The 15,924-nt window shown below is 37.6% G+C and overlaps 1 protein-coding gene and 1 long non-coding RNA gene across 2 annotated transcripts; both read left to right on the top strand.

Moving 5' to 3' along the window:
• The first annotated feature begins 13,634 nt into the window (after positions 1-13,634).
• Positions 13,635-14,865, top strand: LOC116026801. Its single transcript, XR_004099897.1, has 2 exons — positions 13,635-13,734; positions 13,979-14,865. It is a non-coding gene; the product is annotated as an uncharacterized LOC116026801 (long non-coding RNA).
• A 23-nt stretch (positions 14,866-14,888) lies between these two features.
• Positions 14,889-15,542, top strand: LOC116027646. Its single transcript, XM_031269351.1, has 3 exons — positions 14,889-14,897; positions 15,009-15,278; positions 15,408-15,542. Exons 1-3 carry the CDS (start codon positions 14,889-14,891, stop codon positions 15,540-15,542), a joined length of 414 nt encoding a protein of 137 aa, XP_031125211.1.
• Positions 15,543-15,924: the final 382 nt, after the last annotated feature.

Below are 15,924 nucleotides of genomic sequence, written 5' to 3'. Positions count from 1 at the left end.
AATGTTTGCAACCTTGTAAAATCGATAGTCTAAATATTTGGTCTAAAAATGATAGTCTAAATAAATACTACTTTTTGTTTGAATTTTTCTAAGTGTTCTTAATTCTCTTTTGAGTAACATTGTCATTGTCTTCATCTTTACTATTTGTTCTCTTCCTTTTTGTTGGTAGTGTGTTATTTGCAATTCAGTTATTGTTGGTAGCATAGATGACAACGTCATGAAATGAGATTATGATATATGAGTTATGGACTTTCCTTTAGATGTTCTGCTTGGGGTTCATTTGGTTCAACCATTATTGTTGAATGAGTTATTGTGGATAAAAAAAAATCCCTAGTTTAAGAAAAAAAGATTAAATAAATTAATAAAAAATTTAAAATTTAAAATATTATGTATTCCAAAGATATTAAAATGTAGTTTATCGCTTCAATTTGTTGGGTAATGGATTATTTGAGTACTTTCATTGTCAACAAATCCCCCAAGTAGTTAATATGATTGGTTTCAAACTATTCTTCTTTTTTTTTTCATGGTATTAAAGAAATACATATGTATCATTTTTTTGATGTAACTACTAATTTATTTAATTCAATAAGAGTAAAAAGAGCGATTCCGCTTCAATTTGTTGGGTTATTTGAATACTCTCTTTGTCAACCAATCCCAAGTAGTTAATATAATTAGCTTCAAATTATTTTAAATTTTTTTTCATAGTATTAATAAAATACTTGGTAAATAAATATATAACATTATTTTGTATTATAACTTTGATATATAATTACAAGATATTGTAAAAATAAGATAATGGACAATGTAATGAATATCAATTGATAAATTTGAATGTAAAGAATCTTTGCACGAGAGAAAATAAAGACAATATAACTAATGAAATTATTTCTCTTATTTAATTTAATTTTTTGATAATGAATAATTTTTTCAAATAAAGGTATTGTAGACACATAATTCTAAATTAAAGAAATACATATGTATCATTTTTTGTTGTGCTACTAATTTATTTAATTTAATAAGAGTAAATAGAGTGAGAAACTTAATTATGTCAAATTTGATTGAGATGAGGTTCGAAACTAAGATCTTTCTTATAGAAATTAATGGTAAGTTAAAAGTTAACGGAATATTAACGGAGAAGAGAATATTTAACGGAAAACTTAACGGATAATCATAAAAGTAAGGTTAAATTAGGTAATCTCTATTAATAATATTAATCTGAATTATTTTAACCATCTATTTGATTAAATAATTAATCTGAACCATCCATTTGATTAAATAATTTGACCGCCATTTTTTCTACCCATTTTAGGCCTAACTCTCTTTGGCTCTTATTAGTATAGTAGATATTCATTATAATTAACAAATGATTAAAAAACAAATAATTAATAAAATATCAAAACAACTCAACAAAATATAACAAAAAATCACAACAAAATAACAATATCTAAAAAAAACCAAAAAATACATAAAAATTTAAAAAAATCCCCAAATTTGGGGAACCAGTTACTGGTTTGGCAAACCAAGAAATTGAGAAAATATTTTCAGATTTTAGAAAATAAATCATAGAAATTACAAGTGAAAGAAGAAAAGGAAGATGACAATGGCAAGAGAAGAAGAAGCTTGATGATAGGAAGATGACAATGGTAAGAGAAGAAGAAATGGAGTTGTTGGGAAGCCAAAAACAAAGGAGAGGCAAGAGGCGGAAGGTTGTGAGGAGTTTGGAAAATGACTTCTCCAAAAAAAAAAAGGGGGGGGGAGGGGGGGAAGTCATTTTCCCCCAAATGAGCCTCATTTTCCCCCAAATGAGCCTCATTTTCCATTGACTATTGTGTTGTTTTCCTTTGACCATATTTTCCATGCTCTTCCCAAACACTAAAAACCGAAAAATGATTTCCAGAAATCATTTTCTGGGTTTTCAAACACACCCTAAATGAATAACGAACATGAAATAAAAACAAAAGAGAACTCAAGAATTGAAGACATCACCGTGCGATAGTTGTGCGGCAATCACGATGGCGACAACGATAGGCGGATGGTAGAGAGTTGTGAAGTACTTAACCCTCCTTTAAAGAAATATATGAACTATTGAAATGGTTTTTGAAACAAAGACCACATGTATATATTATTATTATTTTTTTATTTTAAAAAAATACGTCAAATCTCCCTTAAGCCAAATCAAATCTATTTAATTTTAATGCCAATCAAATATTACATGAAGGTACGCCAAAAATCCAAACAACTTACTTTGAGTGTAAAAATTAAAGGACAATAAAGTAATAAATTATAAGATTTTCTTTTCTTTTTTGAGACTACTTAAATCATAGAACACAAAAAAAAAAAATTGATGAAATTAATTACCAAGCTAAATTTGTGATATTGTCTATCCGCAGTCTAGATTTTGCAATAGGCATTCTTTCATGATGAGATCATGGTTTATTTCTTCTTTCTAAATTAAAGCATGTAACATCAAAAATTACAATTTTCATGTAAACCTATTCAAAATTAAAAGAGCATAACAAACATCACTATGCATGAAAACATTGTAATTCTTAGAATATGCATGAGAATTGGAACTTATATGCTATCTTAGTCATGTTTTAGACTTTCAGTTGGAGTGGTATAAATTTCATTTTCATGGCTATCTGAAAAATTACTCATCATCTCATTCTAATAACTTTAAGTTGCTAAATGATTAAATGAATAATGAATGTGAATTAGAGACAATTGAAAGAATATAAGTTCTGAAGGCATTACCGTGCGACAGTCGTGCGAACGATAAATAGTTGTGAACTACTCGATCACCTCTTGCTTGAGTCACTATTGAAATATTTTAATTATTGAAGAAACAACAACCAGATGTATATTACTCTTCAAAAAAAAAAAAAAAACAACCAAATGTATATATATCCTTTTTTTTTAAAATACGCATTGTAAACCCATATATCAAATATTCCTAAAACCAAATCAAATCTTTTTATTTAGAAATACTTCAAATATTACCCGATGAAACGTCAAAATTGAAAACATACTATAGTGCAATAAATTAAAGAACACTAATGCAATAAATCATGGGAAAATTACGTTTCTCGTCCTAAGTTATAGAGAAATTGTAGAATTCGTCTCTAAGTGTTGGTCATGTTTACTTTTCATCCCTAAGTTATCATTGACGTTACACTTTTCATCTTTTAATTTCGGTCCCTGGGTTATGCTAAAATTGTAAATTCCGTCCTTAGTGTTTTATTAGTGAAGAGGCGAAAAATGCAACGTTTATAATAACTTATGAACGAAAAGTGAACATAACTAACACTTAGGAACGATTTCTACAATTACTCTATAACTTAAGGACAAAAAATATAATGTTTCCCTTAAATTATTACATTTTCTTGAACTTTTTGAGACTACCAAAAATGATAGAAAAAAAATGTTGAAGTTAATTACCAAAAAGCTAAAATTCTGGTACTATTGTCAACCAGGACCGATCCAAAGTTTCCTTTGAGTGGCGCGAAGAAATAAACTGATAAGCATAAGCAAAACATAATTTCTGAAAATAAAACAGAAGCACAAGTGACAATTAAGCAAAGCTTAGCTTTAAGCATAATCTATAAGCAAAGCATTAAATAATTAAACATTAACATTAAACCGTCTCTAATATTTAATCATTAATCATCTCTAATCTTTAATCATTAATCAAGTATTTTAAGGGAAAAAAAAAACAGAACACATTTTTTTAGTGCTACTGACTCTGTTACAATATAGTATCTGTTCATAAACTACTTTCTCAACCTACTGAAGCACAAAGAGACAGTAACGGCTCCACTGAGACTCGAACCCACCCTTTTCACATAAGGGTGCAACAGGATGCCACTAGACCATAAGGTCATTGGCAAAAAAACAAAACACATAAGAAAAAGAAAAAGAACACATAATTAGCAGCAGGATTCCAAACTTCCATAAGGCCCTCCACATTAGTCATCTTTGGCACAAGTTTTAATGAAAAAAACTGACACATAGATTTTAAGTGGGGCTAGTATAATTTGGAGAAATTGTTCTCCTGCAAGAAACCTGTGCGTGTCAGGATTTTGTTTAAAAAAAATAAATAAAACAAAAGTTTCCACAGTTTCCTCTCGCTTCCTTTCGCGAGTGTTTTCTCTCTTGCTGTTTCCGCAGTATTAGGGTTTTGGTTTTTCTTCTCGCCGCCGTGCCTCATGTCAGATCCCGACATCGCCGGTATGTGTGCTCAACTGACTCTTGCCGATATTGATGATGATGATTCTCCCATGCATGTTCCTAACGTCCCAGTGAATCCGTTAGACGAAGAGGAGGAGTACTATGCAGTCGCAAGGTTGGTTACTGACAAACCAATCAAGTTCCAGTTTTTTCAGGAAACTATGACAGGCGTGTGGAGGCCTAGGATGGGTCTTAACATGCGTCAACTTCAACCGCATCGGTTCTTAATAAGGTTCTACAATGAAGCGGATATTATCAGAGTTTTAGAAGATGGTCCATGGACTTTCGAACAAAGTTTGCTAGTCATGCGTCGTATGCTTCCGACAGAAGATCCGGAGGCAGTTTCTCTACAGTATGCAGACTTTTGGGTGCAGATCCATAACCTGCCAATGGGATTCAGGTCAGATGTAGTAGTCCAGGCCATCGGCTCTTTCCTGGGTGCCTGTGTGAAAACAGATGATCGTAACTTTGACGGATCTATGCACACGTTCTATCGGGTGCGAGTCGCTCTTGATGTCGCGAAACCGCTGAAGAAGCAGATGAAACTAAAAAGGGATAATGGCACTTGGGCAATAATTGACTTCCGATATGAACGCCTCCCCACCTTTTGCTTCCTATGTGGTATCATAGGACATGGGGAGAAGTTTTGTGGAAAAGTGAATAGGGGATCTGATCCAAAAGCTGAAAAACCATATGGATCCTGGCTTAGAGCTGGGTTGCGACGTGGAATTCCTTCTGCTGGAAACCGGTGGATTGCTCCGGTTACCACTGTTGAGCGTAAACTTTGGACTTCTCCCGCCCATGAGGGGTCTGATGTTCATAATCCGAAGGGAAAAGGTGTGCAGGATAATGACGGAAGTAGTGCCTCGGCTAGAGGAAAAGAGGTCATCACTGTATGTAATCCTACTGGGATTGCTGAAGATACGCAGCAAGGGGATATGGTGTCTATTGAACAGAAAAAACGAAAAATGGATAGTGCAGGGGTCAGCTCAGGCTCTTCTATCACCATAATGGATGTTGACTTGGCTGGTTCAAAAAACGGGGTTATGGCGGGTCTTGTGTCGCAAGCCCGCCCAGAATTATGAGTATCATAGCTTGGAATTGCCGGGGGCTTGGCAACCCGACGACAGTTCGTGTTCTCGCGGATTTGGTCCGTACTAAGAGGCCTTATGTTTTATTTTTGATGGAAACGTTTCTTAACAAGCAGAAATTAGAACCAATACGAGTGCAGTTGGGATTTGGGAATATGATGGTCGTTGATGCTCAGGGGCATAAGGGTGGTCTTGCTCTTCTTTGGCAGCATAATGTGGAGGTTGAGGTAACATCTTTCTCTCAAAACCATATAGATGCCAACGTAATTCTTGATGCTGGTAGCCCTCAGTGGCGCTTTATTGGATTCTATGGATTCCCAGAAAGGCAACGTCGAAGAGACTCATGGAATATGCTGCGCAATTTATCAGGTTTGAGTGCCCAACCCTGGCTTGTTATGGGTGACTTTAATGATTTGTTACACCATTCTGAGAAGAATGGTCGCGTACCCCATCCGGATTGGTTGATAACTGGTTTTCGTGCTGCGGTGGCTGATTGTGGCCTTCAGGATTTTCCTTTCATGGGTAACCAATTTACCTGGGTGAAGTCTCGTGGTACCCCGGCAATGGTGGAAGAAAAATTGGATAGACTCTTGGTCACAGATACCTGGTTAACGTTGTTTGAAGGTGCAACTGCTTGTTCGTTAATCTGCCCGTACAGCGACCATTTACCCATTATGCTCACCCCGGTGGTAATTAATCATGCGGCTCGTCGTAGGCGTTTTTGTTTTGATAACATGTGGCTAAGGGAGGAGGCATGCAATGAGATAGTCTCGCATAGTTGGGACAAAACGACGGGGCTAGATATTATCGATAGAATTGCGGTGTGTAGTTATGACATTGGGAAGTGGGGCCGGAATTATAACAGGGATTTCCATAAGAAGATTGAGTCGGCCAAGGTGCAGTTGGGGAAGTTGAGTGCAAGAAGGGATCAGTATGGTTTTTCAGAATATGCACGTATAGAAAAAGAACTCTTGTACCTGTTAGAGCAGCAGCATGTTTATTGGAAACAGAGAGCTAAAGAGCATTGGTGGAAGGGGGGTGACCAAAATACGAAATACTTTCATAACTCTGTAAAAATGAGAAGGAGAAGGAATAAGATTGGAAGACTGATGAATGAGGATGGCGTATGGGTTAATGAGCCTGAGCAGGTTGGTAATGTTATGGTGGAATATTTTCAAAACCTATTTACAGCTGAGAATGGGCAGATGGAGGAGGTTTTATCATGCATTCAATCCCACGTTAAACCGGAGGACAATCTACGACTTGTCCGACCAGTGAGTGCAGAAGAAGTGCGCACTACGGTCTTCCAAATGCATCCTGATAAGTCGCCAGGGCCAGATGGACTTGGACCGGGGTTTTATCAACATTTTTGGCATGTTGTAGGAGGGGAGGTAACTATGTTCTGTCGAAGATTTATGGAAACTGGTTGCATGCCTCATAAAGCAAATGACACCTTTGTTGTGCTAATTCCGAAGAAGGTTAACCCCGAATCTATGAAAGACCTACGCCCGATCGCCCTATGCAATGTGTTATATAAGATTGCAGCGAAAGTTTGTGCCAATAGAATGAAACCTATTCTTGATGGAATTACCTCTAATGCTCAGAGTGCGTTTGTACCTGGCCGACTAATTACCGATAATATTATGCTCGCCTACGAAGCTCACCATTATCTTAAGCGTAAGACTCAAGGTAAAGAGGGTGTGGCAGCGCTCAAAGTGGACATGAGCAAGGCGTATGACCGGGTCGAGTGGAGGTTTGTACAGGCAATAATGAGTAAGATGGGGTTCGTGCAGAAGTGGGTGGACATCATCTATGCAACGGTCAGTACGGTTAAATACCACATTCTCCATGAGCAATACCATTTGGGGCCTATCATTCCGGGAAGAGGTCTTTGACAGGGTGATCCGCTTTCGCCATATTTATTCCTACTTGTGGCGGAAGGATTAAGTGCTCTTATTGAGAATAAAATGCGGCACGGGTTATTACACGGAATGAGAATAGCGAGAGGGGCACCACCTATTTCACACCTCTTATTCGCCGATGACTGTTTTCTGTTCCTTCGTGCAAATAGGGCGGAAAGTGTGCAGATGAGGAGTGTGTTGGATAGTTACTCGGCTGCGCTGGTCAAAGGATTAATTTCGAAAAATCATTGGTTTGCTTTAGTACCAATGTCCAGCAGCAACAACGAGCTGAGGTAATTAACATCCTAGGAGTCAGGCAAGGTGATACGACAGGAAAATATTTGGGGGGTGCGCAGTTGGAACTCTAAGTTTCTCTCCCGTGCGGGACGAGAGGTACTGCTTAAGAATGTTTTACAGGCAATGCCTTGTTATGCCATGATGGTGTTCCTTTTGCCAATTGGTATGTGCAGAGATATAGAGACAATTCTGAATAAATTTTGGTGGACTGGTTCGGCAGGCGATAGTAAGGGTTTGCGATGGAGATCATGGACCGGGTTGTGTACTCCAAAAGAGAAGGGAGGGCTGGGATTTCGTAGGCTCCGAGAGATGAACTTGGCTCTCCTTGGGAAACAAGCATGGAGGTTGATCACTAGACCGGATTCTCTTGTTGCTCGGGTGTACAAGAGCCGCTACTATCCTCAGAATTCGTTCTTTGAAGCCACAGCTGGAAGCAATCCCTCTTTTATATGGAGGGGTATGCTTGAGGTACAAAATGTAATCACTATGGGGTGCAGAAAGAGTATCGGGGATGGAAGGAGCACATGCATTGGAACCGACCCTTGGCTTCCTATTCCTACGGATCCTTATGTTGCAACACCTTTGCATGAGTCGATTCGTATGTCACCGGTTTCGACATTGTTTAATACCCAGGGCAGTGGGTGGGATGCAGACTGTGTGAAGGACATATTTGACGTTAGAGATGCAAACATTATTCTAAGTATTCCTGTAAGCCTGCGAAAGCCTCCAGATGCATGGGTTTGGATGTGGGAATCAAAAGGGTGTTATTCAGTGAAATCGTGCTACAGAATGCTGCTGGGGGAATTTCAGTCGAACTATAACTGGCAGTTAATATGGAACTTAAATATCCCACCCAAGGTTAAATTTTTTGCATGGCAATTAGCTTCATCCTTTCTCCCAACTAGAGATGCATTGCTCACGAAACATATTCCTTGTTCCCAGGTGTGTCATATGTGCGGGGGGGGGGGGGGGGNATAAGATTGGAAGACTGATGAATGAGGATGGCGTATGGGTTAATGAGCCTGAGCAGGTTGGTAATGTTATGGTGGAATATTTTCAAAACCTATTTACAGCTGAGAATGGGCAGATGGAGGAGGTTTTATCATGCATTCAATCCCACGTTAAACCGGAGGACAATCTACGACTTGTCCGACCAGTGAGTGCAGAAGAAGTGCGCACTACGGTCTTCCAAATGCATCCTGATAAGTCGCCAGGGCCAGATGGACTTGGACCGGGGTTTTATCAACATTTTTGGCATGTTGTAGGAGGGGAGGTAACTATGTTCTGTCGAAGATTTATGGAAACTGGTTGCATGCCTCATAAAGCAAATGACACCTTTGTTGTGCTAATTCCGAAGAAGGTTAACCCCGAATCTATGAAAGACCTACGCCCGATCGCCCTATGCAATGTGTTATATAAGATTGCAGCGAAAGTTTGTGCCAATAGAATGAAACCTATTCTTGATGGAATTACCTCTAATGCTCAGAGTGCGTTTGTACCTGGCCGACTAATTACCGATAATATTATGCTCGCCTACGAAGCTCACCATTATCTTAAGCGTAAGACTCAAGGTAAAGAGGGTGTGGCAGCGCTCAAAGTGGACATGAGCAAGGCGTATGACCGGGTCGAGTGGAGGTTTGTACAGGCAATAATGAGTAAGATGGGGTTCGTGCAGAAGTGGGTGGACATCATCTATGCAACGGTCAGTACGGTTAAATACCACATTCTCCATGAGCAATACCATTTGGGGCCTATCATTCCGGGAAGAGGTCTTTGACAGGGTGATCCGCTTTCGCCATATTTATTCCTACTTGTGGCGGAAGGATTAAGTGCTCTTATTGAGAATAAAATGCGGCACGGGTTATTACACGGAATGAGAATAGCGAGAGGGGCACCACCTATTTCACACCTCTTATTCGCCGATGACTGTTTTCTGTTCCTTCGTGCAAATAGGGCGGAAAGTGTGCAGATGAGGAGTGTGTTGGATAGTTACTCGGCTGCGCTGGTCAAAGGATTAATTTCGAAAAATCATTGGTTTGCTTTAGTACCAATGTCCAGCAGCAACAACGAGCTGAGGTAATTAACATCCTAGGAGTCAGGCAAGGTGATACGACAGGAAAATATTTGGGGGGTGCGCAGTTGGAACTCTAAGTTTCTCTCCCGTGCGGGACGAGAGGTACTGCTTAAGAATGTTTTACAGGCAATGCCTTGTTATGCCATGATGGTGTTCCTTTTGCCAATTGGTATGTGCAGAGATATAGAGACAATTCTGAATAAATTTTGGTGGACTGGTTCGGCAGGCGATAGTAAGGGTTTGCGATGGAGATCATGGACCGGGTTGTGTACTCCAAAAGAGAAGGGAGGGCTGGGATTTCGTAGGCTCCGAGAGATGAACTTGGCTCTCCTTGGGAAACAAGCATGGAGGTTGATCACTAGACCGGATTCTCTTGTTGCTCGGGTGTACAAGAGCCGCTACTATCCTCAGAATTCGTTCTTTGAAGCCACAGCTGGAAGCAATCCCTCTTTTATATGGAGGGGTATGCTTGAGGTACAAAATGTAATCACTATGGGGTGCAGAAAGAGTATCGGGGATGGAAGGAGCACATGCATTGGAACCGACCCTTGGCTTCCTATTCCTACGGATCCTTATGTTGCAACACCTTTGCATGAGTCGATTCGTATGTCACCGGTTTCGACATTGTTTAATACCCAGGGCAGTGGGTGGGATGCAGACTGTGTGAAGGACATATTTGACGTTAGAGATGCAAACATTATTCTAAGTATTCCTGTAAGCCTGCGAAAGCCTCCAGATGCATGGGTTTGGATGTGGGAATCAAAAGGGTGTTATTCAGTGAAATCGTGCTACAGAATGCTGCTGGGGGAATTTCAGTCGAACTATAACTGGCAGTTAATATGGAACTTAAATATCCCACCCAAGGTTAAATTTTTTGCATGGCAATTAGCTTCATCCTTTCTCCCAACTAGAGATGCATTGCTCACGAAACATATTCCTTGTTCCCAGGTGTGTCATATGTGCGGGGGGGTGGAGGAATCTGCCTACCATTTATTTGTGGAGTGCCCGGAGGCTGCGCCATTGTGGACTGGACTTGGGGTGCCGGCGGTGCAACATGAGCAAGGTAATGTTGTAGATTGGTTTTTTGCTCTAATAGCTGTGCTTGATGAAGATATTAAATGTAAGTTTGTTATTTTGTGCTGGGGTATATGGGGTAGCAGAAATGAGCTGGTATGGAAAGGAAACCCTTTTATGCGTCATTTGGTGGCTACTTCATCACTCAATTTCCTTGCTAGCTGGAAGGTTGTACAAGAATGTGATCAGACTACTACTGCCCCCAGAATAAATATAGAAACCTGGAGAAAGCCTAGCCACGGCCCCAGAATAAATATAGAAACCTGGAGAAAGCCTAGCCACGGCAGATTGAAAATGAATACCGATGCGGCTTTGGATGTTGTTAATAATTCTATGGGTCTGGGCTGGGTGCTACGTGATGATGAAGGCCGTTTTCTTGCATGTAACTGGGTGCTACGTGATGATGAAGGCCGTTTTCTTGCATGTAAAAGCCTGTGTATATCGGGTTGTTATGGGGTGAAGGAGGCTGAAGCATTGTGTATCTGAGAAGCGCTAAGTTGGTTAAAAGATACAGGAATGGGTGATGTTGATGTGGAGACTGATTCTCAATTAGTTTACTATGCGTTACGTTCGAACTCTTTTAATTCTGCTTTTGGTTTTATTTTAGATGATGTAAAAGAAGTTGCTTCCATGATTAATGGTGTTGACTTCTGTTTTGCTAAGCGATCTGCGAATCGCGCCGCCCATACGGTTGCTAGGGAGGCCGTTTCTATGTCAGGTTGCGGGGAGTGGTTTGACACCCCTCCTCCTTTCCTTGTGGACTATCTTTCTGATGATTTAATGAATTAATTATCTTATTTCAAAAAAACAAAAGTTTCGCTTCTCATGGCTCTCAATCCTTGTTATTTTCTTTTTGTTTTATATTTTCTTTTCTTTTCGTTAGCTACGTTAGTTCTCCACTTTTCCTTATTACTATTTTTTAATTATTTGTTTATTTTTATTGTTTTATTATTTTTGTTTTAAATTTTTAACAAAATTTAAATATGTAATATAGTTTTAGAATTAAATTTCGAAGATATAATTATAATTAAAATAAATAGAGAAACAACAAGAATGAATTTAAATATTTGTAGTTATCATTTTAATTAAATGTAATTATGTTTATTTATATTAATTTACATTACAATTAAAATTTATAATTCAAATAAACAAAGAAATAATTAAAATATAATATAGTTAATGGTGGATCCACAAAAAACTGAGAAAGAACTTAAAACTAATGGGAAGATGAGTTTTTGATATTGAATGGGATAGTGGATGATGAGATGGATATTTGGGCCCACAAAAAACTTGAGAAAAACCTTAAACTATTGGAGAAGGCCTAATAGCCATTCATATATATTTGCATTATAGTTGCTGCTCTAATCAGCAATCTGATATAAAAAGACTCCAGATTTCAAAACAACAAGCATAGAAGATGGGATTTAGGAACTATCATATATCACAACTCGAAATCATAGTCTGAATTGAATTGAACTGTAATAAAATTCGTAGTGAAAAACCAACACAAACGTCATCACCTAGTTAAGCAAAGCATTAACTAATTAAGCATAGATTTAGGTTGCTAACCGAATACGGGACTTGAATTAGAGACAAAAGAAAGAGAACTTATGGATTGAATGCATCACCGTTAGACTGTTGTGCGATAATCACAATGACAACAGAGATGGCTAGACGGCAGAGAATTGTGTGAAATACTCACCACTCCCTTTAGCAATCAAGGCATATAAAAGTGTTAATAATTAAATAACAATATAATAATGCAATAAATGATTACATTTTTAAAAAAAAAGAATTTTGAGACTAAAAAATGACAGAACACAAAAAATTAAATTAATCACCAAAAAGCTAGAATTTTAATTTGGTACTGGATGTTTGTTATAGTTTTTTTTTTTTCTTCAAAATATACGTAGATGTATATCTTTTTCTAAAAAAACACTTAACACCAACAATTACAGTTTCCATGTAAACCCATTCAAGAAAGAGCATACCAGACATAACTGTATATAAAAACATGGTAAATCTAAGAATAGGCATGAGAATTATAATTCATATGTTGTCTCAACACATGTTTTAGACTTTCAATTGGAATGATATAAATTCCATTCTCTAGTTATCTACACAACTATTCATTTTTTGAAAACACACAACTATTCATTTTCTCATTCCCACATCTTTAAATTACTAAATGAATAATGAACCTGAATTATGGTTTCAAAAAAAAAAAAAGAACCTGAATTAGAGAGAGAGAAAAAAACCTTAAAGGATTAAAGTCATCACCGTGCGACAGTAGTGCAACAATCACGATGGGGACGAAGATGGGCTAACGGCATAAAGTTGTGTTATACTCACCTCTCCTTTGAAAATGTTTGGAAATTTATGAGGTATTGAAATCGTTTTTGAAACATCATAGAACACCAAAAAGAAAAATTAATTACCAAAAAACTTAAATTGTGCTACTATTAATCGGTAATATATATGGTGTATCTTAACAATTACAATTGCTATTTAAATCTATTGGAGAAAGATCATAACAAAATCAATATGTATACAAACATCGTAATTCTTAGAAAATGCATGAGAATTGGAGCTTATATGTTATCACAAGCATGTTTTAGACTTTTAGTCAGAGTGGAATAAAGTTTCATTCCATAGCTATCTGAAATACTATTCATCTTTTTATTGTCATAGTTTTAAATTACTAAATGAATAATGAACTTGAACTAGAAACTAAAGAGAGAAAACTTGGAGCAAATCTTTGTAAATTCAACATGAAAAATAGCACAAACGACGGGACATGACAATAATGTTTGTAGCTGTATGGATTATGATCTATGGAATAATTTGCCAGTCTGCCATTCATTCTACCAAAAGCCCAAAAGAAATAATTTTATGTTTTGACCCAATCCAACAGCCCAAATACAAAACACAAAACACAAATCCCTAATCCCAAATCCCAAATCCCTAATCCCTTATTCTGTTCTCCACTTCTCCCTCGTCTCTCACCCCCTCTGCGCCTCACGCCCTCCGCCCTCGGCGACACTCCGGTCAGGCGGTCACTCCCACTGTTGTAAGTTTGCACTCCCTCAAAAGCTCAAATTTCAACCTATTCTTGTTTATGTGATTGATTTTACTTAAATTTTGTACTTTTATCTGTCGTTCTTTAGCAATTGAATTTCTCTCTGTCCCCTATTCCAGTATTGGTACATGTTATTGTTATATGTAATTTATCAGAAATCAGTGGAAAGCCCCCCAAGAAATGTCTAATTCTCTTTCTGTTTGGTCCACTTTTTTTGGTTGTCGGATTATTGCAGTGTTAATGTTGTTCAAAGAGGGCCAGTACTTGAAACATGGGATTTGAGCTTGATACCGATTCAATGTGAAAGTTTAATCGTGCCTACAATGGCTGTAACTGAATTTATGTTTTGAGAATGAAAACAGAAGCTTGATAAAATGTTTTTATTGGCTAGTAACCACAAGAAGTGTTTCCTTTTTTACTGTATTTTGTCTGAAGAGGTTACTCCAGTTGCTTTTCAAGTGGCAAAGGAACTGAGGGCATTCTGATATTTATATTTGAAAATTTCATTTCTTCACTTTATGGTTTTGAGGATCTTCAACTTTTAAATAAATTCTCATGAATTCTCTGGTTTTAAAGGTTCTCTAAGGCACTAATTGAAGTTAGTGAAAGGAAAATGTGTACCAGATGTTACTTTCAGAAGACAATGTGTAGTACTTTGTTAGGAAATGGGATTGTTATTTTGTCAGGCACATAATCTCAAGAGGTGAATGGGGATGTAATGCTGGGTTTTAAAACTTTGGCATACGTTCTGCTTTGCTCAAAATATTTCAAATTTATGGTTGTTTACTAGTTCAAGTACTATTTACCTATCATCAAACTGGTAGTCACTTCTTGTTGCCTATCCGTTTTTGTTTTTTTTTTGTTTTTTTTTTTTTTTCATTCTTATGTATGGTGCACTCATTTATTTCCTCTGTAAGTTTGTATGTATGCACAAATGCTGATCCTTTTTCTTTCTAAAGTTTTATCTTTGCACAGAAACTGGTGACAACCTTCTTAATGCTTCAGCATGATGCGTGGATATTATTGTTTTTAAAAATGTTGCAGGAAAGTGAAGGGGTTGGAGGGGGAGAATATTATATTATATTGTAATCACCAAAAAGAAAAAAGAAAAAAAAAAGAAAAGAGATTACAAATTCATAATGTAGATGGTGATGGTTTTTATCTCGCAATGCTTGTCTATATATCTCTCTTTTGCTTCTTTCACATGTGTATATACAGGTTTTTGTGGGTTTTAACCATATCCCCCTTGCCTGATTCTCACATAGGTGGCTTTTCATCCAGGTTTTGAAGCAAAGCTTTGTCATAAGGTATCAATTGTACTCCAGGTAGCAGTAAAGAAGGAGATGAGTGCTTTCAATGCTTTCAAAGCTTGTGCTCCAATTGCATGGAGCCCAAATCTGTACATTACACTTGTAAGAGGTATTCCAGGCACTAGGAGGCTCCATAGGCGAACCTTAGAAGCATTGCGTCTTCAGAAATGCAACCGAACAGTGATGCGGTGGAACACCCCTACTGTCAGGGGAATGCTCCAGCAGGTTTGTGAATTCATTAGCATAACTAATGAGGACTATTCCTATTTCTCTTTTTCTAATCTGGCTTCTCTAATTTTTTGCTGTTTAACTAAAATTACAACGATCAATGGTTGGTTATTCTTTTCCATATAGGTGAAACGGTTGGTAGTTGTTGAAACAGAAGAGATGTACAAGGCACGAAAGGAGAAAGAAGCTAACCACCGTGCCTTGCGCCCCCCATTGGTCATAAATCACCATCCAGCTTCTGCAACCAGTTCCAGTCAGTAACTACCGAATGCCATCCCTTTGCAGGTTTGCTCTCTATATCCTTCTGAAGTACTTCTAGTGACTAAGAACGCTTACTCTACAGCTTTTCCTGGATTCCTATATCAGTGGTTAATTGATTCGCTTATTGCCTCAAACATATTGTTTTAGGTGTAAGGGAAATTGGCATTTCATTATGCTGCATTATAGCGCCATTGAAGTGTGGATTTCATGGTCCAGTAATAAGAGAAGACGATAGATGTTTCACGTTGATGGATTTTAGAGTTTCTATCCTCTTGAACTTTTGAGCATAATTGTAGTTTTTGGCCAATAGCAAGGTAGGTCCTTCAAGTTCAAGACAAAATGTATCTCAATGGTGAATCACATTTGTGTTTTGTACCGGTTA

This window comes from Ipomoea triloba, chromosome 8, assembly GCF_003576645.1.
Source record: "Ipomoea triloba cultivar NCNSP0323 chromosome 8, ASM357664v1".
Lineage (NCBI taxonomy): Eukaryota > Viridiplantae > Streptophyta > Magnoliopsida > Solanales > Convolvulaceae > Ipomoea > Ipomoea triloba.
Note: the sequence above shows the minus strand (reverse complement) of the source record. Positions and strands in the feature narration are given on the sequence as shown.

Coding starts and splice junctions, on each gene's coding strand:
- LOC116027646 (XM_031269351.1), top strand. Junction 15,279..15,407: donor TCAGGGGAATGCTCCAGCAG/GTTTGTGAATTC, acceptor TTTTCCATATAG/GTGAAACGGTTGGTAGTTGT.